Source organism: Ailuropoda melanoleuca, chromosome 5 (assembly GCF_002007445.2).
Source record: "Ailuropoda melanoleuca isolate Jingjing chromosome 5, ASM200744v2, whole genome shotgun sequence".
Taxonomy (NCBI): Eukaryota; Metazoa; Chordata; class Mammalia; order Carnivora; family Ursidae; genus Ailuropoda; species Ailuropoda melanoleuca.
Window position 1 is genome coordinate 25,315,541 of NC_048222.1, and position 27,984 is coordinate 25,343,524.

Consider the following 27,984-nt stretch of genomic DNA (forward strand, 5'->3'; position numbering starts at 1 on the left):
CTTTTCCTCAGGATAGGCTCTTGTCCAGGAAAGGTCACTTGATAAACAGGTTGAAATTTTTCCAGACATCTGGTCAGGAGACCATCCCAAGGAACGTTCATAATATATTACATACACATAGGTACACGAAATGATTTTAAAATGTACAGAAGAAGTTCCAGAAGTAAGTATTCTAAAATGCTAAATGGTTCCCTAAATATATACAGATTTATATATTTACATATATATGTGTATATGTCCCTTTTTAAAAACTAATTTGTTATAAGTATTCTCTTGCTCTGGCATACTTTTCGTATTTCACTTGCTGCATAATATTTCCTTGGATGGACCTTCACATTTTAGTTACATCATTTTCTAGTTGTTTGGGGTGTTTCTGTATTTTTTCCCTTTGTGGTAATAAATCATTGCAGTTATGGAAATCTTCATGCCTAATAATCCCCATGGTTTGGATTATTTTATTCATTGGTCACATTTCAAGAATATGTTTTAAGTTTCAACCATATACTAGCAAACCACATTCAATAATACATTAGAAGGATCATTAACCATGATCAAGTGGGATTTATTCCCGGATGTAAGGCTAGCTCAGTATTCCCAAATCAATCAGTGTTACCCCACATTAACAAAATGAAGGATAAAAAAAACATATATTTATCTAAATAGATGCAGAAAAAGCATTTGACAAAATTCAACATGTGTTCATGATAAAAACTCTCAACAAAGTGGGATTAGAGGGAATATACTTCAATATAATAATACCCTTATATGACAGTCCCATAGCTCACATTATACTCAATGGTGAAAAATTGAGACCTTTTCTCCTAAGATCAGGAATGAGACAAGGGTGTCCACCTCACCACTTTTATTCAACATAGTACTGGAAGTCTTAGCTACGGCAGTCAGACAAGAAAAAGAAATAAAAGACATTCAGATTGGTAAGGAAGAAGTTAATCCATCAGTATTCGCAGATGACATAATAACTATTAAAAAAATCCCTTAAGACTCCACCAAAAAACAATTAGAATTAATAAATGAGTTCAGTAAAGTTATAGGATACAAAATTAATTTACAGAAACCTTTTGTGTTTCTATACACTAATAAGAAAGAAACAGAAAGAAAAATTAAGAGAGCAATTCCAATTACAATTGTACCAAAAAGAATAAAATACCTAGGAATAAATTTATCAAAGAAAGTGAGAAACTGTACTCTCAACACTAGAAAACATTGATGAAAGAAATTGAAGACTGTACAGACATATGGAAAGACATACCATGCTCACAGATTGGAAGAATTAATATTGTAAAAATGTCCATACTACCCAAAGCAACCTACAGATTCAATGCAATCCTATCAAAAGACCAGCAATGTTTTTTCACGGAATTGGAACAAGTAATAATAAAATTTTTATGGAACTACAAAAGACCCCAAATAACCAAAGCAATCTTGAGAAAGAAGAAGAAAGCTGGAGGTACCATAACCCCAGATTTCAAGACATACTATGAAACTATAATAATCAAAACAGTATGGTATTGGCACAAAAGTAAACACATAAATCAATGAAACAGAATGGAGAGCCCAGAAATAAACCCACATTTATATGGTCAATTAAACTGTGACCAAGGAGGCAAGAATATACAGTGGGGAAAAGAGTCTCTTAGATAAATGGTGCTGGGAAAACTGGACCGCTACATGCAAAAGAAAGAATGCTTTCTTATACCATATACACGGATAAACTTAAAATGGATTAAAGACCATTTGGATTAAAGACCAATGGATTAAATGTGAGACCTAAAGCCATAAAACTCCTGGAAGAAAACAGGCAAAAATCTCTTTGACATTGGCCATAGGAACATTTTTCTAGATGTGTCTCTTCAGGCAAGGGAAACAAAGGCAAAAATAAACTACTGGGACTACGTCAAATATAGAGCTTGTGCACAGTAAAGGAAACCTTAAAATGGAACATCAACTTTGTGGGAGAAGATATTTTCACATAATAAGGGGTTAATATCCTAAATATATTAAAACTTCTATAACTCAACACCAAAAACCCAATTAATGTAATTTAAAAATGGGCAGAGGACCTGAACAGACGTTTTTCCAAAGAAGACCTACCTACATAGGGCCAACAGCCTCATGAAGAGATGTTCAACATCACTAATTGTCAGGTAAATGCAAATCAAAACCACAGAGATAGCACCTCTGAGATAAGTGTTGGTGCGGATGTGGAGAAAATGAAACTCTAGTGCACTGTTTGTAGGAATGTAAGTTGTTACAGCAATTGTGGAAAACAGTATGGAGGTTCTTCAAAAAATAAAAAAAAATAGAAATACAAAAAGAAGAAAGTAGAAATATCATATGATCCAGGAATTCCACTGCTGGCTATTTACCCAAAGAAAATGAAAACACTAATTTGAGAAGATATTTGCACTGCTATGTTTATTGCACGATTATTTACAATAGCCAAGATATGCGAGCAACCTAAATGTTCACCATTGGATGAATGCATAAAGAAGTAGTGTATATGTGCAATGGAATATTATTCAGCCATATAAAGGATGGGATCTTGCCATTTGTGACAACATGGATGGGCCTAGAGGTATTATGCTAAGTGAAATAAGTCAGAGAAAGACAAATACAATATGATTTCACTTACGTATGGAATCTAAAAAAACGAAACAAATGAACAAACAAAAAGCAGAAACAGACCCATAAATATAGAGAACAAACTGATGGGTGCCAGAGGAGAGGGGGAAGGGAGGGATGGGTAAACCAGGTGAAGGGGAGTGAGAAGTACCAAATTCTAGTTGTAGAATGAAGAAGTCACAGCATGAATGGTACAGTATAGGAAACAGTGAATGGTGTTGGAATAGTGTTGTATGGCAAAAGATGATCGCTACACCTGTGGTGATCATGGCATAAAGTGTAGAGTTGTTGAATTAATATGTTGGGGAAAAAAGAGAATATGTTCCAAGTCAAAAGAAGCATTTGTAAGACTTTGACACATTTTGCCAAATTGTTTTCCAGTGGTTTATACTGGAATGTTTATATATATGTTGGAATGGTTTATATTGCTGCCAGCAGTGCATAGGAGCACTACACAGATTCAGTGGACTAGCATGACTGTCTTAATATTTTTCATTAATAGTCCAACAGTGGAATCTCTTGTAATTTGCATTTCTTTGAGGTTGAATTTTTTTCTATATATTTGTTTATTGGTTGCATTTCCTTCATTGTGAATTCTCTGCTTATGCCTTTCTGTATTTTTTTTTTTTGAGTCTTAATGTTTTCTTATTGGTTTTGTCAGATGTGTTTATAATAAAGCTATTCATGTTTTATTTTGAATATTTTCTCTCATTTACTGTTTGGCTTTTAAATTTGGTTGTCTCATTTATTAACCTATAGAAGGTGTACATTTCTATGTGGTGCGTTCACTGTTGGGATTCTTCCATCAGCTCCAAACTTATTATGCCCAAAGCTGTAATATACATTTACTTTCATATTATTCTAGTTTTATTGGCTTAATCAAAATTATATTCAACTTTCTAAATAACCAGAAATTCTTTAACTCTAGAGATGTTTGAAGTAATGTAAGCAAGAAAATTATGCTTTGGACTGTAACTATTTTGGGAGATTGGAATTAATATATTAAAGAGGCAAGAAAATAAAGTAATTCTTTAGAATATTAAGCTTGGTATTCGGCTATCCTGAATATATATCATAAACAGTATTTGGAATTTTTTTCATCAGATTGTGAGGTATAGTGCTGTGACTTTAAAGTAGTTTACCCATTTGCTGTGGAGTTGATACACCCTGGTTCTTGAGACTTAATCTTAGTTTACAATTGCAGGATTGTATTCAGCCCTCCCCCTCCTGCTTCTTGGGTCTTTCTTACCCAAATTATGTGACACGACTCTATAATTTTCTCTTTTTTCTGTTAATAACATCTTCAGTCTTGAAATAGATTAAGGTCATCCTCCTGTAAAGTTTCACATCCAGTCTGCAACGTGGCAACACATTTAATGACTGACCCAGGGGCGCCTGGGTGGCACAGCGGTTAAGCGTCTGCCTTCAGCTCAGGGCGTGATCCCAGCGATCTGGGATCGAGCCCCACATCAGGCTCTTCTGCTATGAGCCTGCTTCTTCCTCTCCCACTCCCCCTGCTTGTGTTCCCTCTCTCGCTGGCTGTCTCTCTCTCTGTCGAATAAATAAATAAAAAAATCTTTAAAAAAAAAAAAAATGACTGACCCAGCCACCAAACTCACGTGAAGTTGGTTTTTTACCTCCGCTGAGGAGCAGTACTTCGTTACTTTTATATTGGGCCTTAATGTTTGCAGAGATTTTTGACATACTTGGTCTCATTTAATCCTCTCGGTGTACCTGTGAAGTTAGCTATTATTCCCATTTTATAGATGAGAAAACTAAGAGTTTAAAGGGACCTGAATAAATCATAAGTTTAGGATTTGAATATATGTCTTTTGACTCTTAGTTAGGTGGCTTTTTTACTGATTTTGTCTCTTTCCCAACTGAACAAATTGGTTTGTCTGGTTAAAGTGTGGTCTGGGGGTGCCTGGGTGGCACAGCGGTTAAGCATCTGCCTTCGGCTCAGCGCGTGATCCTGGATTCGCGGGATCGAGCCCTACATCAGGCTGCTCTGCTATGAGCCTGCTTCTTCCTCTCCCACTCCCCCTGCTTGTGTTCCCTCTCTCACTGGCTGTCTCTATCTCTGTCGAATAAATAAATAAAATCTTTAAAAAAAAAAATAAAGTGTGGTCTAATGGCACCAGTGTTCTTTACCCCTTATAAGTCAGTTTGCTTTGTATTGATGAAAACTGTTGGTGTCCTTAATGCCAGTCAGCATCTCTTAGTGCATATTCACATTGCAGAGCTGGGCTGAGAGGTCAGCTTGTCAGCACTTGTGAAAACTATTCTTTTTGGTGCCTTTTCCCCCCCCCTTTTTTAAGTAGGCTCCATGCTGGGAGCTTGCACTCCTGACCCTGAGATTAAGACCTGAGCTGATAGCAAGAGTCAGCCGCTTAATGACTGTGCCACCCAGGCACCCAGATGCCATTTTCATAAATGAAAGATATCAGAGTGTGTGTGTGTGTGATTGCAGACACAGTCACTAGAGCCAATTGCCTAGGTGTGAATCCTGTTCTTTCAGTTATTAGTTGCGGGGTGTTGGACAAAGTATTAATGGGGTATCCTCACAGGTGAGTTATGAGGATTAAAAGCTATTACATGGAAAGAACATAATTAGCAACAACTGTTGTTACTATTATTAATTGATGTTTGCTTATTATCTAAGACATGTTGTGTTATCTGCTAATTAATGGCTAGCTACATCCTTTACTGATGTTATTTGTGTTGTTTCTTATGTTGTAAAATACCTTAAATAAAGGCAAGAGCCATATTTGTTCCTAAATATACATCTTAAATGATAACTGTCCGTTGCATGTGAAAACTGCAGCCCACTAATTAAATAGTCAAGATCCCTATAAAGTGTAATATGGGAAATTGCAGAACCTTTCATCCTCAGGGTCACCAGGAGAACCTGTCCTTTCCAGAGAGTCAGTTTGGAAGTAGTGGGTGACAATGGCACCCATCTCTGTTAGAATGAATAAAACATCTCTTCATTTACTCCACAAGAGTCAGAGGTCAGTAATGTTGGATTCTCCTGTCACTAATCTGTCTTGGATAAATGGCATAAAAGCATTATTAGGGTCAGATTCCCTTTAGCACTTAGAGTTAAGGAATTTCTCAATATTCTTTTCTTCCTTTCCTCCCTCCTGCTAGCCGAAGACTCTTGGGTAAAAAGGAAGGATTGGCATTTACTCATAGTGGCCCAGAAAATACTGAAAAGGGAAAACTGTTTTGAATGTAGATTTTATTGTTATTCAGGTATGGTGAGGCCAACAGAGGAGAAAAGGTAGCTCTTGAAAAGACAGGGATGCCTGGGTAGCTCAGTTGGTTAAGCATCCTACTCTTGACTTAGCTCAGGTCTTGATCTTTGGGGGTCGCGAGTTTGAGCCCCACATTGGGCTCCACACTGGGCATGGAGCCTACATTAAAAGAAAGGAGAAAAAGAGTTTGTTATTCACAATCCCTCTAAGAGGACACGTGCTGGGCAGGGTGGGGGAAGCCAGGGGTGGGGAAAGTACTAGGGTTGGTCAGGAGGCAGAAGGTTTAAGAATGGGCCAGAGCATTTATGGTTTTTTTCTGGAAGGAGTAGGCAAGCCACGGTAGGCAAGCTGAGCAAGTTTAGGATTGGATTGATTTTGGCAGGCTCTGCTTGCTCTATGCAGTGGTCCTTAGTTGTCTGGATCTTGCCTTGGGGCGTTTAGGACAGAGTGGGTGTTGTCCTGGATGGCAGGAGTGGGATGAAGGATGGGTATGGACTCTGGATTGGTTGGTTTGTGTATCAAAGGCATGCTCCTGGTAAGTTGTTGGCTATCTCTAGGAATTAGTTAACCCTTAGAGGGGCAGTTCCTTTTGTGGTGTGCAAGGCCTCAAGATGCTAAAGCATTATACAGAAAATTTAAAAAAAGCATGATTAATACGTGGACCAGGACTTTGTATCACAGCTTCAGGATTTAGTTGTGGTGGAGAGCAAAGATCAGTAGAGCAGTAATTCTTATATCCATTGAGAAGAGGCATAAATTTGACCTAGAAAAGAGTATGAGAGAAAGCATTTAATATCTAACCCCTTCTCTTCCCAGTTATTTTTGAAGTTACTACTATATGTTGGAGATATTCTTTCTTCTGTTTACCACAGTCCAAACTCATTTTCACTGTTAGGCTTCGAGAAGTGTTCACAGTCCACATTCTGTACAAGATAATTTTTTTTTACCGGGTGTGTGAACTCTTAAAAGGAAAATGGCCCATAGGCTAGTTAACTGAAAGAATAAATAAATACATCACTTTTAAGGCTAAACAAATTTTATCTCTCTCTATATTTATATATATATATATATATATGTATAAATATATATATATATATATATTTTTTTACCAAATTATAGGAAGAAAGGAAGTAATCATGTTAGCAGTCTGTTGTTCAGTTAGGATCACCTGTTCTGTAATTATTGTGGCAATAAAAGACTCATTTTGATCTTAGAGTTATTGATTTAGGTGTAATGACTCAAATTTGACTAATTGTATGTGAATTATGACCAATTTGGCATTTTTGCATAATTTCTAGTTTGGAGTTTGATAGTTCTGTTAGTCTTTGAACCTAGCATAGCAATATAAAATTTGATGAGAAACAGTGACAGTTTGGGGGGTGTGTGTGGCTCATTTGAAAGAGCATATGACTCTTGATCTTGGGGTCGTGAGTTGGAGCCCCACATTGGGTACAGAGATTACTAAAAAAAACAAAAACAAAAAACAATAGTTCTATTTCCTATTTTTGGATCAAGGAGGTAGCAAGTAACCACTCATGAGCTTTTGTATATGTATTTTTTGGTCATTATTTGACATCAACACTTGTCTGGAACCTAGAGGACTACCACAGATATCAAAGTGAAAACCTGTCACAATTAAATCTTCCTTCTGAGTTGGTTTGTTAGTATTTTAGTAGATAGGGATCCAGAAAGGGAGAGTCAGAATAAATAGAGATTAGAGCCTGGGGATGTGGGTTGATCAGTAGTCAGGGTTTCTTTCTGTGGCCCAGGTAAGTGTAAATAAGACATAATGTTAAGGAAGATGATGGTGGTGAGCCTGGAAGTTTGAGGGGCGGGAGGAGTAGGAATCTTGTCGGGGATATGCTGAGATCCAGGCCTCACTTTTGCTCTTCCAAGGTGATGCAGAGGCTCTGAAAGAGGGGTCTTATCCCTGAGCACCCAGATCTCCGGCCTCCATTCTAATCCCTGGAGCAGTGGTCCTCAACTGGGGGTGACCCTCTCCCCTTCCCTGGGGACAGTTGGCATTGTCTGGAGATACATTTTAATCATAGCAGTTGGGGGTCTGCTGCTGTTACGTAGTGCAAAGAGGCCAGATACGCTATTCAGCATCCTGCTATGTACAGGACATCCCTCATTACAAAGAATGACCCTGTCCAAACCAAGACTAGTGCCGCAGTTAAGAAATCCTGCCTGGAGGATCACAAGAAACTCTGGGTTTTTCCTGACCTAATGGAGATGTGGAGGGCAGCTAGGACACATGGAGCTCCTGGACACCATCTGACTTCTGTTATGGAGGAATGCACAAGATCTGAAGTGAACAAAAACTAGGACAGGAGTAGAATTGGAGAGAGCGATGGTCATCCAGGAGCAGTGCAGCAGATTAGAAGCAACAAAGGAGAGGAAATAGATTTGTCAAGAGACTGAAAAAAAAAAAAAAGAGAGAGACTGGCACCCTGAATTTAGTAATCAGTAGGAGTCTGACATCAATTGAGATGACTATAAAAAGCAGGTTCATAAAACACTGCAGCTTAAAAACAGTAACCCAGGAACATGTACAAAACAGTCTTTAATGATCATGATAATGGCTGCGAATGATTAAGTTAAATTATGTTCCATATGCTATTATAAGACAAATTTAGACAAATTTAGAAAGATTCCTGCCAAAATAGTTACAAGTTATATATATATTTCCATCACAGAATTGAGGTTACAGCGAACTGTTGCTCCCCAAATTGGAGAGAGACAGGCAGATACAGAGAATCACAACTTCACCAGAGCAGAAGTCCAGGAGCAGACATCCCTGTGGGAACCAGTACCAGTTGCTTTAATCAATACATCCTGTCCATCTTTCAACAAAAACTTGCAAGACATACTTAAAGATAAAAAATGCAGCTTGGAGAAACAAAGCAAGCATCAGAACCAAACTTAGACATGGTAGGGATGTTGGAATTATTGAACCAGGAATTTGAAACAACTGTCATTAATATGTTAAGGGCTATAAGTGGGAAAAGTGGGTAACATGCAAGAACAGATGAAAAATGTAAGCAGAAAGAAACTTTAATAAAGTATCAAAAGGAAATAGTAGAAATAAAACACTGTGAAACAGAAATGAAGAATCCCTTTGATGGGATTATCAGTAAACTGAATATACCTGAGGAAAGAATCAGTGAGCTTAAAGAAATGTCAATAACTGAAATACAAAGAGAAAAAACTGAAGAAAATTGAATAGAATATCCAGGAAATGTGGGACAGTTACAAAAGGTATAGCACATAATGGAAATATCAGAAGGAGAAGGAGAGAAAGGAACAGAAAAAATATTTGAAGTAACAGCTGAGAATTTCCTAGTAATGATCCCAAACCACAGATCAGAAAATTCAGAAAATAGTAAGCAGACAAATAACAAAAAATCTACCACAGATCAGAAAATTCAGAAAATAGTAAGCAGACAAATAACAAAAAATCTACACTTAGATATATATTCAAACTGCAGAAAAATCAAAGAGAAAATAGTGAAAGAAGCCAGAGCAGGGGGGAAAATACCCACCCTACCTAGAAAGGGACAAAGATAAATATTATATGGTGCTTGTCTTCAGGAACTATGCAAGCAAGCAAGGAAAAACTATCAACCTAGAATTCTGTATGCAGTGAAGTTAACCTTCAGAAGTGAAGGAGAAGTAAAGACTTTCTCAAACAAAATTGAGGAAGTTTTCCACCCAATTATGTTAGATGTTGAAGTTAAAATATTAAAGAAGTTTTTCAGAGAGAAGAGAAATTATATCTATCAGAAACTCAGATCTACATAAAGGAAAAATGTCGGAGAAGGAATAAATGGAACGGGCTTCTCTTTTCCTTCTCCTGAGATACTGTGCCATGTCCAACACCCAGAACCCCTGTCCTTGCTGAATAATGCAGATACAGAGCATGGTGGATTGTTGCTTTCTTGTCCCACAATTGCAGCTTCTACATTTAAAAATACCAGAGTAGATATAGTGGGTCCTCTGATTTATGGAAAGGAAGAATCTATTCCAAAGACTTCAGGCAAAACTATAAATAAGAAATGAAAAGCGGCTTCCTCTCAGCTTTGTAAATGTTAACATACCATTGTCTTATGCAACAGAACAAATACAATATGGTAATGCCACTTAAGTTGTGGCTTCTTGAGACCAATCATTCAGAGATTAATGAAGAAATTATATTAAGTGTAGACAGAATGAGCTTTCCAAAAGCCAAAATTATTACAGCTTTTTTTTTTTTTTAAGATTTTATTTATTTGACAGAGAGGCAGTGAGAGAGGGAGCACAAGCAGGGGGAGTGGGAGAGGGAGAAGCAGGCTTCCCGCTGAGCAGGGAGCCTGATGCGGGGCTCGATCCCAGAATGCTGGAATCATGACCTGAGCCGAGGGCAGACGCTTAACGACTGAGCCACCCAGGTGCCCCTATTACAGCTTTTCATACAAGAAATGGAAAAGCCACTGAAGCATCCCATACGTTTTTATTTCTAATAAAGTAAGTATTAATGATATTAACCTACCAGTTATTTTGCCAGCAGAAATAGGTCTATTTGGGAATAGTGGAGAATTGCAAAAGCATAGCCGTGCCCAGAGAACATGGACGAGGAAAGGAACAGTCTTTTATAGAGGAAAATGGAGAGTTGGTAGGCTGTTACAAAGTAAAAGTCCATTGGGTGTAAACTGGGAGTGGAAGTATAGTGGCTTTTCATTGGCTGTCTCTCTTTGGGCTGTTGTTGGGAGAGAAGGGAAAACTTTCTTCCTTGTGTTGGGATAGTAAAAGAGGCCCTTTTCTTCCTGTTGGGTCTGCAATTGACAGAAGTGGTAGGGTTTGAGAGCTCCCCGTCAGCCTTCTGAGTCTATTCTAAATGAGGTTTTCCTATTACTAATGTTAATAATGGCTATGACCCACATACATAAAAAGTCTTTTGGTATCTGTCCCCCTGCCCCCTACCTACCTTTCTTTTCTTCTCTGTTTCTTTCTTTTTCTCTCTTTCTCTCTCTCTTTTTTTTTAAAGACTTATTGGGATCAAAATGTGAGAAAATCACTGTGGATTATACCCAGCTGTGATTGGCTTATTTCTTGCTAGGATCTCATGAGCAGCCCTTGGTAGGGAATTCAGAGCACCTGTTTAAGTCCCTGGCTGGGCCTAGGTTTGGACCCTTTTAACCTTTTTGGTTTATGTTTGGTGATCTGAAGAAGGACTTTGACCGTAGTTAATGTTTACTTTGTTATTTTTTTCTTTTCTCCCCTACTCGTTTTTTCCTTCCTCCTCCTCCTTTTTTTTTTCTTTTTTTAACATTTTGTGATTTTCTTTTTTTATTATTCACTGTACAGTTTGGGGATAGGGTGGAGGGATAACTGGTGGGGCTCAGTGGGGGACTGTGGGAGACAGTGTGGGGGACAGTAGTAAGCTATGGTGGACAGGGTGGGTGAGTCTCCATTTGCGCTGTTCTTGAGGGCCTGTCTGTGAAATGATTTGGAGCAATGACTGAGAGTTTTCCAAAATTAATAACAGAAAATAAACCACAGACCCAGGAAGCTCAGAGGATACTCAAGCAGGACTTATACTAAAAAAATCTATATCTAGTTATATTCAAACTGCAGAAAATGAAGAACAGACAATCTTGAAGTAGGCCAGAGGAAAAACACCTTACTTATGGGAAATCAAGGATAAGAATTATATTGGATTTCTTTTCAGACATCGTATAAGTAAGAAAAGAATGAATAAGAAAAGAACATAATATTTAAAGTGCTGAAAGAAAAAAATCGACATTGTATTCTGTGTACAAACAAAATTATCAAATTATCCTTCAAAAGTGAATGAGAAGTACTTAAGCCTGGGTTTTTCTGGGCTTATTTATTATTAACATTAAAAGAAGTTTCTCTGAAAGAAAGATGATAGAGGTCATATTCTAGGATCTACATAAAGGAGCATTAGAAAAGAATAAATGAAGATAAAATTTCTTATTCGTAATTGATCTAACAGTGTTTAATAACAGGAATAAAGTATTTGGTGATTATAGCTTATAGAGAATAGAAATTAATGACATGCTGTAAAGCAGAGGAAGAAGAAATTGGGAATACATTATTATAAGGTCCTTCCACTGGTCATGAAGTACAGTGTTATATGAAAGTCAGCTTCATTTAGTTGTACGTGTGTAATGCAAACTGTAGGGCAACCACTGAAAAACATTGAAGAAGTATGATTGATATGCTAAGGGTGGAGAAAAAAAGGATTTTAAGGCATTGAAACTCTTCTCTATGATACTGTAATTGTGAATATATGTAATTATACATTTGTCAAAACTCAAATGTACAACACAAAAAGTGAACCCTAATAGCAAACTATGGCATTTAGTTAATGTATCAATTTTGGCTTATCAATTGTAACAAATATACCACACTTATGTAAGATATTAGTTGTAGATGAAACTGTATGTGGGGCTTGTGAAGGGGTATGTAATCTTCAAAATACAATGGCTACTTATTTTACCAGCAAAATACTTTATTTGGGGATAGTAGGGGAATTCCAGTTCAGGACATTCAGGCTATGGAAAACCATAGGCAAGTCTGGAGAACGAGAGGAATGTTACTTTATAGAGAAAAAGAAGAGGAGAAACAGCTTTGAAGGAAAGTCTATTGAAGGAAAGCAAGAGTTCAAAATGGTGATGTTACTGAGAGTTACATGGAAAAGGAAAACCTCAGTTCTTTTCACTGCTATAGTACAGAATTACAGGATAGCAAAATGAAAATAAAGCGATCAAAGTTTTATTAAAGTACGCTCCAAGGGAGGAGTAGTCACAAGAGACAAAGACCCTGGAAACTCTGGGTTTATATCAATTTTTTCTTTTGCAAGAGCCCTACGGTGGCAACATTTGAATAGCAGGCCTAGATTTATACAATAATTAGCCAACTCTGCATGTCGTTTCCCAAAATGTTTTCAAAATGCTGCTAGGCGTAAGAAACCGCAACATTATTTCTATTCTAGAGACATAGGTCAAAGAGGGACAAGGGGCTGCTTTCTGCAGGAGCACAGCAAGCACAATAAATTTCACTCTTCCTCTTTTGTAGCCATAAACCAAACCACCTGCTAGATGGGTGGCATAGGGTTGTCCCCAAGTGGTCCTCTGTTGGGAATCTCCATCAGGATGTCTAAGGTCCATCCTCCTTGTCACTCATGCCTAGCGTCCTGCCTAACAGTGATGGTTTCTCATCATCTGAATTGTGATAGTTTCTCATTGGCTGAGCTGTTGCTCGGCAAGGAGGAAATCTTCCTCCTTGTTGGGGGCGGTAAATTGAATTTCTTCCTGTTCAGGAATGTGAGGTAAGCTGTGATGGAAAGTCCCATCAGGGCTTCCTGACTCCATCCTAAATGAGGTTTCCCTCAACTAATATTCACAGCTATATGGGAATTCTCTGTACTTTTCTACTTAATTTTAAAAAGTCTATTAAAAAAGTCTATTAAAAAAACCAACTTGTCAGGTCTTTAAAGAAATAAAGCAAAGCACCAAATTTCTCAGTTCTGTGCAATAACTGATTCAATAGACCTTAATTTCTAAAAGGGATACTAACAGTATTTGAAACAGTTTTTGAAATTCTTCTTGTAAGCCTAAGATACTACTATTTGGAGGATTTATTAAGTTTTGTATCAATAGGACTTACAGGATGAAGATGTTATCACATATGCCAATATTTTTTCTTTTTTTTCTTTTTTCTTTTTAAAAAGATTTTTATTTATTTATTTGACAGAGAGAGAGGCAGCGAGCAAGGGAACACAAGCAGGGGGAGTGAGAGAGGGAGAAGCGGCTTCACTACAAGCAGGGAGCCCGATGCGGGGCTTGATCCCAGAACGCTGGAATCATGACCTGAGCCGAGGGCAGACACTTAACGACTGAGCCACCCAGGCGCCCCAATATTTTTTATTATGTCTCTTAGTTTCTTATATGTTCTAATCACTGTGATGAAAATACCAGTGCTAGAAACAGGAAAGGAACCTTAACATATATCTGGAAATTCAAAGAGTTTCAGCTGCAAATGTGTCGGATTAGAATGGTGTGGAGACGGGGGATGCTGACCTTCCGTCATCTAATAAGGGTTGGCACACTTTTGCTGAAAGGGTGAGATAGTAAATACTTTAGGTGTTTTTGGCCTTAAAGTCTCTGTTGCAACTGCTCAGTTCTGCTGTTGCAGTGAGAAAGCAGTCATAGACAACATGGAAATGAATTCATATGTTCCAATAAAGCTACTTACAAAAACAGGCGTATTTCTTGTTTGCTACAGTTTGCTGACTCCTGACCTAAAACAGTCACCAGGGAAGCTCAGTGAATAAGTAAATGAAGGGATTCCACAAAAGAAACCTCAGTAAATTCCCCACTTAGGACATTTATGGACTACATTCTGTGACCAAAACAAGGAAACAAACTGGAGTAAGAATAAAGCAAGTAAATGCTGGAATTTAATAATAATAATAAAAAAGCTCGACAAGAAACTGTTAACTGTGGAATCTTTAAAGCTTTCTAAAGTTAATCTTGGGTCAAAGAAGAAATCAAAACTGCAACTACAGATCATTTATAAATGAACAGTGAAACCACTGCATGCCAAAATCAATGGTATGACCAGCACCGTAGGTAGGAAAAGTAGTGGCTTTAAAGGTTATTATTAAAGTAAGACTGAAACAAATGAACTAGATATTCAATCTAGGTAGATAGGAAAAACAAAGCAAAATAAGACACAAGCAAGAGGAATTGACAAATATTGAAGCTGTCGGTAATGAACACCTTTCCTGAAAAAAGAAGGTAGGATTTACAACTTATATCAAGGTCTGTTACTATAAAGGATCATTAAAGCATTCACAAGTCTAACTATGAAAAAAAGAGATATTTACAAATACTCAAGACAATGACAAAGGTGATAAAACCACAGCTATGGAAGAAAGTAGTATGATGTTGAATTTGAAAATCAGAATGAAGTATCTGACTTTTGGAAACACATACTAAAATTATCTAAAGAAGATTTATAAAATATGGTCCTATTACCATGAAGGAAATTCTCAAATAATCATACCTAATGATGCACTAGATATAAATGGTTTACAGGCGAGCAACAAGAAACATACAAGGAATAGAACATTTCTATACTATTTAAACAACTACAAGATAGCAAGTATGGAAAACTTTAAATTCTTTCTGTAAGGCCAACACAACACTCTGGATATAATAAATGCTCAATAATATTTGTGAACTGCTGAATGCTTCTTGATATTACGAAAATGAGCAAAAAAGTACAAGAGGAGATAATTTCTGACTAATTGAAAATAAGATTTAAGATTTAAAACTCTTTAAGTAGTAGTGAATCAAATCCAGGAATGTTTAAAGAACTAATAAAATGGAATCAAGTGGGGGTGCCTAGGTGGCTCAGTTGGTTAAGCATCTGCCTTTCAGCTCAGGTCATGATCTCAGGGTCCTGGGATCAAGCCCCGCACTGGGCTTCCTGCTCAGTGGGGAGCCTGCTTCTCTCTCTCTCTGCAGCTCCCCCTGCTGTGCTCTCTCTCACACACTCTTTCTCAAATAAATAAATAAATATCTTTAAAAAAATGGAACCAAGTAATGTTTATTCCTAGAATATAAACTAATTCATTAATAGGAAATTTATTATTTTAATTCACTGTATTAACAGGTTAAAAAAGTTATCTGGAAAGTTGAGAAAATATTTGGTAGATTTCACTGTCCATTTCTAATTTTAAAAATAGACTTTGAATAAACTAAGGATAGAAAGCTATTTTCTGTATCATTAGCCACGTAATTTCAGTTGTAAACATCCTACTTAATGGTACAGTGCTAGAGCATGTATTCTTAACAGGAACAATAATGGAAAATTAGCCCTTGAGGGGACAAAAAATATCTTAGTTTTTATGTATAAAGTACAGATATACATACAGTATGTTATACAGATGTTTAGTATATTTATGATATTAAAATTTCTTTGGGGCAGTTAGGCTAAAAAGCCTCCTCACAGAGGCAGTAATAAAAAACAGATTGAGAGACTGTTCTAGAGGATCGCCCTTTTTTTTTTTTTTTTTTTTTTTATTTTTTTTTTTTTTTTTTGACANATTTGACAGAGATAGAGACAGCCAGCGAGAGAGGGAACACAAGCAGGGGGAGTGGGAGAGGAAGAAGCAGGCTCATAGCTGAGGAGCGATGTGGGGCTCGATCCCGTAACGCCAGGATCACGCCCTGAGCCGAAGGCAGACGCTTAACCGCTGTGCCACCCAGGCACCCCAGCCCTTTTTTTAAGTTTAAAAAAAATTTTTTTTAAATTTTATTTCAGTTAATTAATATATAATGTATTATTGGTTTCAGAGGTGCAGGTCAGTGATTCATCAGTCTTATATAATGCCCAGTGCTCATTACATCACGTGCCCCCCTTAATGTCCATCACCCAGTTACCCCATCCCTTCACCCCCATCTCCTCCAGCAATCCTCAGTTTGTTTCCTAGGTCTAAGAGTCACTTATGGTTTGTCTCCCTCTCTGGTTTCATCCTGTTTTATTTTTCCTCTCTTCCCCTGTGATCCTCTGTTTGTTTCTTAAATTTCACATATCAGTGAGATCACAATAATTGTCTTTCTCTGATTGACTTATTTTGCTTAGCATAGTACTCTCTAGTTCCATCCACATCCTTGCAAATAGCAAGAGTTCATTTTTGATGGCTGCATAATATTCCATTTTATTTATTTATATATATACACACACACATACATACATACATACAATACATCTTCTTTATTCATTCATCTGTCGATGGACATCTGGGCTCTTTCCATGTTTGGCTGTTGTGGACATTGCTGCTATAAACTTTGGGGTGTAGGTGCCCCTTCGGATCACTACATTTGTCATCTTTGGGGTAAATACCCAGTAGTGCAACTGCTGGGTCATAGGGTAGTTCTTTTTTCAACTTTTTGAGGAACCTCCATACTGTTTTCCAGAGTGGCTGTACCAGCTTGCATTCCCACCAACAGTGTAAGAGGGTTCCCCTTTTTCTGCATCCTCGCCGACATCTGTCATTTTCTGACTTGTTAATTTTAGCCATTCTGACTGGTGTGAGGTGGTATCTCATTGTGGTTTTGATTTGTGTTTCCCTGATGCTGAGTGATGTAGAGCCTTTTTTCATGTGTCTGTTGGTCATTTCTACGTCTTCTTTAGAGAAATGTCTGTTCACGTCTTCTGCCCATTTCTTGATTGGATTATTCTTTGGGTGTTGAGTTTGATAAGTTCTTTATAGATTTTGGATACCAGCCCTTTTTCTGATATGTCATTTGCAAATATCTTCTCCCATTTTTTCAGTTATCTTTTGGTTTTGTTGACTGTTTCCTTTGCTGTGCAAAAGCTTTTTATCTTGAAGTCCCAGTAGTTCATTTTTGCCCTTGTTTCCCTTGCCTTTGGAGACGTGTCTAATATAAGAAGTTCCTGCCGCTGAGTTTGAAGAGGTTGCCACCTGTGTTCTCCTCTAGGATTTTGATGGATTCCTATCTCACATTTAGGTCTTTTATCCATTTTAAGTCTGTTTTTGTGTATGGTGTAAGGAAATGGTCCAGTTTCATCCTTCTGCTTATGGCTGTCCCAATTTTCCCAACACCATTTGTTGAAGAGACTGTCTTTTTTCCCTTGGGCATTCTTTCCTGCTTTGTCGAAGATTAGTCGACCATAGAGGTGAGGGTGCATTTCTGGGTTCTCTGTTGTGTGCCATTGATCTATATGTCTGTTTTTGTGCCAGTACCATGCTGTCTTTATGATTATAGCTTGCCTTTTATAGTTAGAAATAAGACAAAAACACTTGCTAATACTATAGTTATTCAGCATTGTTTTGGAAGTTATAGCAAATGCAGTAAGGCAGTTAAAATAAGTGACATATAAATATTGAAGATTAAAAGCCAAAATTATTAGAGTATTTTAAGGTAATAAGATTTTCTACAGAGAAAACATAAAAGATCACTTGGACATGATTTCGGTTGAGAGAGACTCAGTGCTCAGTAAGTTGACTAGCTTCAAGATAAGTTGCATGGGCTTTTCTGAGCAGAGCTGAATAGTTTATTGACAGTTATAAGTGATTTGAATAAGCGGGAAGATTCAGTGTTGTAGATAATTTAAATATCCTGAGATTATTTAAATAGTTAATGTATCGATACATTTGTTCATTTAACAAATATGTGTTGAGCATCAGTATATCCAGATGAATGTTCTAAATGCTGGGTACATAGCAATACATGGAAATATAAAAACCCCTTCTTTAATGATAAAAAATCATTAAAAAAAATAAAAAATAAAATAAAAACCCCTTCTTTCCTGGAGCTTACAGTCTAATTAGTGGAGATAGAGAAAGAAGCTGGAATATAGTATGTCAGGGTGTAGATAATTCCATCAAAATTTTTGTAGGATTATTTTTAGAATCTTAATATGTTTTTTAAGATTTTATTTATTTCTTTAGAGAAAACGATTTGGGGGAGGGGGAGAGGAAGAGGATGACAGAGAATCCCAACCAGACTCCATGCTGAGCGTCGAGCCTGACACGACCCTGAGATCATGACCTGAGCAGAAATCAAGAGTTAGAGTCTGAACTGACTGAGCCATCCAGGTGCCCCACACAATATTTTAGAGTTCATTTATATCAATACCTGTGTCAGGATGGCTAAAATAACTTGTTAAAAATTAATTGTCCTGCGGGATATTTAATTAAAATATAGGAATTAAATCATTATGTTACAGTTGCAAAATAGATCAGTGAGACAAAATATACAGGGTCCAGAAACAGTCTCAAAATGAGAATTTTTGTCATTGATAAAAGTGACATTTCAGATCAGTTGAGAAAACAGTGGATTGTTCAGTGAAATGGTTTTTGGTCAGCTAGCTATTTAGTACTCCAAAATAGATTCCAAATGAGTTAAGTAACTAAGCAGATAAAACAGCATTAAAGTACCAGAAACATAACTTTGAAGGCATGATTCTAGAAGTAGCAAGGAAAGGGTCCATTGGTTTGACATTTAAAAAGACTCAAAATTTCCTAAGGGCAAAGACCACCAAAAGCAATATGAAAAGACAAATGATAAACTGGGGAAGATATTGACAGTGTATATAAGGGACAGAGAATTAGGGTTTTTACTAGAGATCTTAAAATCAAGGTAAATAAACCTAATGAAAAGTTGCAAAGATCATTAAGATGGAATTCACCCACAATGCAAGTTGAGACCATTTACTTTATTTTGCCTATCATTGCTACAGATTAAACAGATTACTACTACCCAATGTCCCTGGTGGGAGGGTGTGTTGATAAAGCTTTTCTGCAGGCCAATTTGTTGATACATACATGTTAGGATCTTAAATGCACATCTTTTGACTAGAAATTCCTCTTTGAATATACTGCAGGGAAATAATTGGATAAATGTGCAAAAAATCTTTTACTTGTAAAGATCAGGTTGCAAATGTATGCGTAGCATGCTAGAATTTTATAAAGCACATATAACTATGTCTACATATGTGTCCTGGTTGATGAAGACAGTTGTTTTTTTTTTTAATTTAAAAATTTTTTTTATTTGTGAGAGTGTGGGGAAGGAGCGCAGGGGTGTGTGGGAGGAGAAGAGAGAGAGGGGCAAAGCAGACTCTAAGCAGAGTGAGGATCCTGACTTGGGGCTTGATCTCATGACCCTGAGATCATGACCTGAGCTGAAACCAAGAGTTGGATGCTTAACCGACTGAGCCACTCAGGCACCCCTGATTAAGACAGTGTTAATGTATATACCAGCAAGGTTGAAAGTGGTTCTAGGAGTGATTTCAATTTTCTTCTTACAGTTTAGAAAGAACAGACGTTTCTGTAGTGGAGTGCTTATCCTTTTTAATAATCAGAGTGGAAACAGTGAAGCTCTTTTTAAGGGAGGCAGTGGAGGGAAGATGAAGATGGGAACAGAGGCCTTGGTTTTAGGGACCCCAGGTCTGCCATGCCTTGTGGCCCTTCTCAGGGGGCTTGCAAGTAAGTGGAACCTGAGTGTTGGCTCTCTTGGGACCTGCCACACTTGGGGTTCCTTCTTACCAAACTGGATGTAGTCTTCATGGCATATGAAGTTCTGTGCCAACGTCATTGGCAAGGACCTTATAGAGCTCTTTATTTGTATCAGTGGCACCATATCAAAGCTGCCAAGAGTCTTTGTGCTCCACGTGTTCCAAGACAAGCCTGTGCTTTAGGCCTGATGACTCCAGGGTCATCTGTGATGCCAGAGTATGGTGTGAGGTGAGGCGGGAAGACTTCTTCCACCGCTTTCACGTGGAAGATGTTTCAGAAGAATTGAAGGAGATTTATTTAGAGCTGACGTCTGAGCATTTGTTCAGAACAGCGAGCAGCACAGGGAATGCCTCTTAACATTGAAACCCCAGTTGACCAACAAGTGGCGTCCCCACCTCACTGTGTCTGTGGAGCTGCCATTGCCCACAGGTTGGACTCCTGTGGTGATACTTGATCCATTTGATGGGCCCGTAAGGGTACTTCCCCCAACAGCATGGGGAGATTTCCCAGAGCCCGGTTTGGAAGCCTGTGATGTTAGTGTTAATCTTCTGTCTTTGAAGACTCCGAAGGGCAGCGTAGAAAGGATAGCAAAATTGGGCGATCAAATGCTGGTCGAAGCAAATCTAAATGGCAAAATGAACTTGAGTATAGAAACTGATGTCGTGTCTATTAAGTTATTTTAACAATCTTGGAAATCCTCCAAAGTCTGCCCAGGATATGCCTCAAGACAGAAACCTGGAGAACATGGTGCAAGTGCTGGTAGAGAGTAGGAAGCTTCTGCAGTTTTTCGAGGGACAGCAAATAAATCCTGTGACAGCCTTATGCAATGTTTTGAGCAATACTCCATCTTGTTTTGGTTCATGAAGATGTCTCTCTTCAGTGTTTCATTCCTGCCTATAAAAATTCAAGCAGCCTGTATTTTTTTTTTTTTAAAAGCTTACGGTCTTTTCAAAACTGAAACAGACCCTGAATTAATTGGCTTGCAAGTCTGCACCCTCACTTGCCTATATAGAATGTATATTTTGCCGAGCTCTTCTTCCTTTGCAAAGCTTTTATTAAAAAACTCATTGGTGAAAGAATTGGATAGTTCATTTTTATGTTTATTGACTTTGTGCATTTTTTTTCATACTTTTTAAGATGCCAACAAGAGAAAAAGACATTCTACTTTAACTTTTTTGGGGAAAAAGGATTGTAACAAAATCAAAACTCTGAATTTCTGAAACATCAGATCAGTTTTTGTTATAAAATGCTACTGTGTGAAATGGGAACTTCATTCTTTTAAAACAAGTATAATTTTTTGAGGGATTTTTCTTAATTTAGAGAGCTTAATATGCTATCTGAAAAATATAAGGTATTTAGCATTTGTGCATATTGCATAGTTTTTGTTAAGCTGTATTTTGTCAAAGTATGTATTAGCTTATATTCATGGTTTTAGATCTGTCATCTACAGAGCTCGAATTGGTTGCTAGGTTCACTAATAATACATCTTAGTCACAAGGATTCAAGTAAATAGTCAATTTATGTGGACTAAGATTTGTCTTATGGGTAACTTTTATATAAACCAAGTTTCCATTTTTTCCTGATAGTATTGTGTTATTCTGTTTAGAAAATGATTCTTAATGTTTTATTATTTTGAGAAGAGGAAGAAGGGGTTATAAAGGACTGGTGCAGTGATTAAATGGAAGGTTCATATTCTCTCATAGTAAATTTTAGTTTTTTAATGGCTTATGCAATAAGTGGAGCCATTAACTTGGCAGACTCAGTAAATTCTCATGACTACATTTTAATCAGTAATGAATAATTTCCTACTAGATTTGGTGATAAAATGCTTAAATTTGCTAATTTGTTTTGCTGATTTCTAAATTCCATTCATGGTGTTATGGAAAGAACACAGAAACATGAGACCTAGGCAAGTCACTTGAATTCTGGCTCTTTAAGATCTCTTTCAGCTTGAATAGATTCCATTTTAGTACTCTGAGGGTTTCAATATAGGAAGATTAAACAGTTATTTTCAAAAGTATTTCAAACATATTCTAAAATTAGTAATACATAACTATTTCAGAATTATAGCTTGTTTTCTTTCTAACTTCTGAGTTACACACAATTGCTTTGTGAATATTTTCAAAGCTGTTTGTAAAGTTGTTTTTTTAAAAGTGATTTTTGATGTTTTAAAAATCCCCTGCCCTCATCAGCATTTTTGTACTCTTTAAATGAAAGGTGGAAATGCAAAACAAATACTTTAACTCAGTGAGAAAATTATAAGATATGCAGACTTTTTTTTTTCTGTGTGTAATATAAATGTAATATAAAAAAATGACTTAACCATGCTTGTTTCTAGTATCTTTTCCAATTTTTCTTTGGTTTATTAATTAAATGAGAATTTTCAAGCTGTAGTAAAAGTCTGCCTTTTTACCTATTTCATCACTTCTTGTCTCCTTCCTTCCCTCAGTCTTTCTCTTCCTTTGTCTCTTTGTCTCTGTTTCTGTTTCTATTCTCTATATTAAATAAAACCAGGGAGATAAGAAAACCTGTGGTTTGTTTTGGAAAATAAATAATTGTGCATTTTAATCTATGGTGAGTTATTATAATGGTTAACTTTTAATAATTCATTAACAGAAAGTCACTATAAAAGTTTTGTAGCCTGGTCTTTGAAATGTAACTTTGGAAAATGAGAGGGGTTATTTACTCCTCTACTTAACCTACAGATATGTTGTTATTAAAAAAAATTAATGGGCCTTCTTATACTGTAATATCTAAATATAAGATCTTAAAGATTCAGATTCCTTTAATGATCTAGTAAAAATTGTTTATAATGAATACAAAAATTTTAAAATAATAACGTGTTCTTATTATAGTTTAGCTTAATTGTGAAAAGCTACGGACTGCCAGTTTCTAGTCTTACATTAGTAATTGAATTTAAAAGCCTGGTGTTTTAAGTAAGATTCTCATGGAATCAAGAATTATAAGGGCTGTAGGGACGTTCTCATCTAAACACCTTATTTATAGATGAGAAAACTCAGAGAGCATAAAAGTAACTAAGGGTTTTTAATTGTTAATGCCAGAACCCATTTTAGAACCCAGATCTCCAAACTTTATTTATAGATGTAAAGTTTTTGTAAAGCTTGGTCTGTCAAGACTTAATTCAGAGACTTACAGCTTGGATATACTTTTGTTTATTAAAATAAATCTAGATCACCATGCAAATCTATCACTTACCTGAAAAGATAAAATTTAAATGAAAAAAGTCCAAAACATGTTATAAGCCTTTGTCATATCATCCTTTTGTGAAGATATCCTTTGTTCTTGCAGGTAGGAAGGAATTTATTTGCCACAAAATGATAATTCCCTGGAGACCAAAATCTCACATTTAAAAATCAAAGCATCAAGTTTAGAAATTATTTCAGCTTCTATTTCTTTTTTTTTTAGAGAAACACTACTAAGAAGCAAGAAAACATGCCTTTATGTTTCCCTGTATCTTCAGAAAATAAATCACTGATGAAATGTATTAAAAGTGCTTCCTTATATCCATAAATGTGTAGTTTTTATTGTCTCCCTAAATATCATTTGCTAAAAACTGTACTGGCTTATTTATATGACACACTTGTACTATTTTTTATTCTACTACTAAAAAGGTCGCTTATAAGTATACTATGAGTGATACATACTAACTTATGTATAAGTGTACTATACCAATATCAAAAGAGATCAGGCAAGTATTTATTAGCAGTTAATTTCAGTAAAGGTCCTCCTAGTTTTGTTTATCCCCACATAGGTCTAGGTAGTTGAAAAATGCTTCAAAAATTAATAAGAGTCTGGAGACACATCAGAATTAAGATTCCTTTTTACGCAAACTCGTAACCCTGTTTGGTAACTGACAGGATATGGTATACATAGTTCTTAGGCTAAGAGTCAGTATATCATAATTTGCAGCCCATCTACATATACCTGTGAATATATGAAATTCCAAATAGGTACTCCAGTACTGTCAACCTTTATCATTTGCCCATTTGTGTCGTTTAATACTGTGTTTATTATTAGTGTACTTGTGCGAGGATATTCCCTAATAAAAGTGGCTTATTTTGTATCTGCAATTATTTTCCTTATGTGAGTAATAATAGCTACTTTACTTCTTGTTTCTATCATTCTGCTTTCAAAAGATGAAATTAGCTTGTGATGTGTGTACTTTTAAGGCAGATTTATTCACTTTATTCCTTACCTCTTTAATGATCTTAAATGGCTGTGTAATATAAAGACTATATTTTTTTAATTAAATAAGGTTTATGACAGGTAAAGTCAAACTTTTGTTAACCTCTGCTTAGTATATTTACATAAGAAAGACCTTAGGACAAAGTTTCAAAGACTGTTGGTTTATTGCATTTGGAAAATCTTTGCGAGACAAATTTGTAGGCCCTTAAAGACAACTTATAGATGAAAATTTTCCTTTAAAAATATCCCTATTAGTCTGGCATGGGTTGTGAAACTGAAAATGTTCAGAAATTGTTTTCTTAAGGCTTAGACTCTTTCCTCAGAGTGATTTATTTGTGATGCTACACATAACATAAAGTAGGGTATTTCTAATTGGACGTGGGTTGAAAAGAGACATTTCTTTCCATAATTCATTCCACAAGTAATTACTGAGTACACACTACTAGGCACTGTTGTGTGTGTTTTGGACATTGTAGTGTAAAAAGTAGATATTCTTATATTTCTAAATTAAATGGCTTAACGGGCTTCCTGAGATAATGGTTTGCCTATGTTTGGGGACATACCATTAGTTTTTACATATGAACCGATATAATGAATGCTGGATTTTCAGCTGCCTCTGATTTCTATGTCTGGAACACAGCTGTATTCCTCAATCATAAGTAAGAAAATAGATCATACTTTTTGATTCATGACTATCAGTTGTGGCCCAGACATTACCTATTGTTACCAGACATTACTTTGTTTTATTTGGACAAACTTTGAGGGTAATATAGTTAAGATCATGATCATCCCCTCAAAATGGATTCGAAATACCAGGAGTAGATCGGAAATACCCTGTCCTAGTTTTTTTGAGGTTGTTGTTTTGTTTTTTAAGCTAAAGGTATTCTAATTTCAATGCTGTTTCACATCAGGATGAGCATTCCTCAGTCACATAGGAAACAACTAAGGTTCTCACAATGTGGGCTATCAGATATAAAAATGACCTCATAGTATGTAGGGTGGTATAAAGGGAAGAGTGATAATTAGACTTCTGTGTGTCAGGAAACCAAGGATCTAGTCTGTTTTATAAATAATTAGGTGTGTGACCTTGAAAAAATCATTTAACATCTCTGGGTTACAGTTTCTTCAGATGAGGAATCTAGACATTAATTGGATCAAGTCTCATGGCTTTGATTCTGTGGAATACTGGCATGTCCCTCCACGGGTAATCAGCACCACCATGTGAAGGGTAGCTGACAGTTTAATATTTTATTGATCACCTTTCCAGTAATATTAATGTCAGTGGTAATTTGTATGTTTTCACCCTACTCTTTTTCTGGAAATGAGATTTGTAGAATATTTCTGCTTAAAAATTTATTCTTTATGTGAACTAGACCAGATTCTGAAATAATCAGTTGAAGCTACAGGCTTATCTGTTTTATAGTCTAATACTGCAGACAGGGATTAATATATATTATTAAATCACCACTCAGTGGTGGTCTGATTTTCCATGCCAGTTGAATGAAGCATTTTCCTTTGTCAAGAACTGTAGACATTAATCAATGAGGCAGCTTAATTACCCATTCTTTCTTTAGTGTTTGTTTTCCCTGCAGTGTTATGGTATCTCTGGGGCAATATAATTTCTGTTTATTAAAGCAGTTGTCAGAACTTTGTGTTGAAATATGTCTTTGCTTTCTTAAATGTTTTTATTAATGTGTGTTACCTTACTGGATTTCAGGCTTATCAATTTATAATGGTTCTCAAGCACATTCTCAAAACAAGCTTTTTACTCTTTTGTATGTATTTAGAACCATGTTTAAAGAGATAGTAATAGTATGACCCATTAAAAGAAATTTCTGTAATTTTAGTGTATTTATTAAATGTAGTTAAATATATGGAACTTAGTTTACCATTCTTTTTTTTTTTAACCGAACACTAGTTTTAGCACATCTGTTGTTTAATAACTGTTTATTCATTGCTTATTTGTGCATTTTGCTAATATGAATGTGAAAATAAATATCTTTTGACTAACAGTGAGCTTTATATATTTATTAGCAGGAGTATATTAATTTGATTTAATTTTGCTTTATTTTAAAATATTCCCAAAGCATTATTTTCAATAACTTTTTACTTTGATACAGCTTCAAACTTACAGAAAACTTTCTTTCTTTCTTTCCTTTTTTTTTTTTTTTTTAAAGATTTTATTCATTTATTTGACAGAGAGAGAGAGAGAACCAGCGAGAGAGGGAACACAGGCAGGGGGAGCGGGGGAGGAAAAAGCAGGCTCCCAGCGGAGGAGCCTGATGTGGGGCTTGATCCCAGTACTCCAGAATCACGCCCTGAGCCCAAGGCAGACACTTAATGGCTGAGCCACCCAGGCGCCCCTACAGAAAACTTTCAAAAATAGTAAAAGTAACTCACTCCTGTAAACTTTTTTTAAAAAGATTGTGGTAAATGACAACTGTAAACTCTTTAACGAGACTCACCAATTGTTTTCTTTTTTATGCTTTTTTTCCCTCAAGTTTTTATTTAAATTCTACTTAATAATATAGTGTAATATTAATTTCAGGTGAAGAATTTAGAAATTCAACATTTCCATATAACACCTGGTGCTCATTATAAGTGCCCTCCTTAATAACCCCATCACCTATTTAACCCACCCCCCCAGCCCACCTACATTCTTATATTTTTTTTGCCTCATTTTTTTTTATTCTGTCAGTCTATCAGTATATATTTGTTTGAATCATTTGAAAATATGGTGCAAACATCATTCTTTTCTTAAATTCTTCAGTATGTAGTTATTAAGAAGAAGGACATTCTCGGGGCGCCTGGGTGGCACAGCGGTTAAGCGTCTGCCTTCGGCTCAGGGCGTGATCCCGGCGTTATGGGATCGAGCCCCACATCAGGCTCCTCTGCTATGAGCCTGCTTCTTCCTCTCCCACTCCCCCTGCTTGTGTTCCCTCTCTCTCTGGCTATCTCTGTCTCTGTCACATAAATAAAATCTCTTTAAAAAAAAAAAAAAAAGAAGGACATTCTCTTATATTACCATAGTATGCTTATCAGAGTCAGAATTGAATATTAATATCATGCCATCTATTCCACAGTTCAAATTCACATGGTAGTAATTTGTCCAATTATATACTTTCTTACAGAAAGTATTTTTTTCTACTTCTAGAATCTATCCAGGATCATACAGTACATATAGTTGTAATGCCTCTTTAGTGTCCATTAATATAGAACAGTTCTTCAGCCTTTTTTTGTTTTTCTTGACCTCGACATTTTCAAAGAGTAGAGACCAATTATTTTGTAGAATATCTGTGAATTTAGGTAGTCTGATGATGAGTTTGGGTTATGCATTTTTGGCAGGAACATCACACAAATGATGTTAGATTCTAGTCAAGATGGACATGTCTTTTTTTTTTTAATCCTAATCTTTTTTTTTTTTTTTGAAAGATTTTATTTATTTGAGATAGAGTACGCTCGAGAGAGTGAGTGAGCTTGAGCGAGAGAGTACAAGCAGGGGGAGCAGCAGAGGCAGAGGGAGAAGCAGACTCCCTGCTGAGCAGGGAGCCTGATGTAGGACTTGATCCCAGCATCCTGGGGTCATGACCTGAGCCAAAGGCAGACGTCCAACCAACTGAGCCACCCAGGCACTCAGACAGAATGTCTGTCTTAATGATGATTTTAATTTGGATCATTTGGTTAATATGATAACTGTCAGATCTGTAAAATTACCATTTTTCCTTTTGTAAGTAATTTGTAGAGAGATGCTTTGAGACTATGTAAATATTCTTTTTTTCTTTAGCCAAACGCTAGTTTTAGCATCCATTGATAATTAAT

The 27,984-nt window shown here is 36.3% G+C and overlaps 2 protein-coding genes across 7 annotated transcripts in view; both read left to right on the top strand.

Annotated features, from left to right (window-relative positions):
- The window catches only part of EXOC2 (exocyst complex component 2), a 608,573-nt gene that overhangs the window by 12,312 nt on the left and 568,277 nt on the right, over positions 1-27,984 (top strand). The window lies entirely within an intron of this gene.
- HUS1B (HUS1 checkpoint clamp component B) lies at positions 18,555-25,876 on the top strand. The gene is given in 5 exon segments (XM_034660429.1): positions 18,555-20,126; positions 20,128-20,313; positions 20,316-20,629; positions 20,631-20,801; positions 20,803-25,876. Coding segments are annotated over 5 exon segments (897 nt in total). The 5' UTR covers positions 18,555-20,015; the 3' UTR covers positions 20,918-25,876.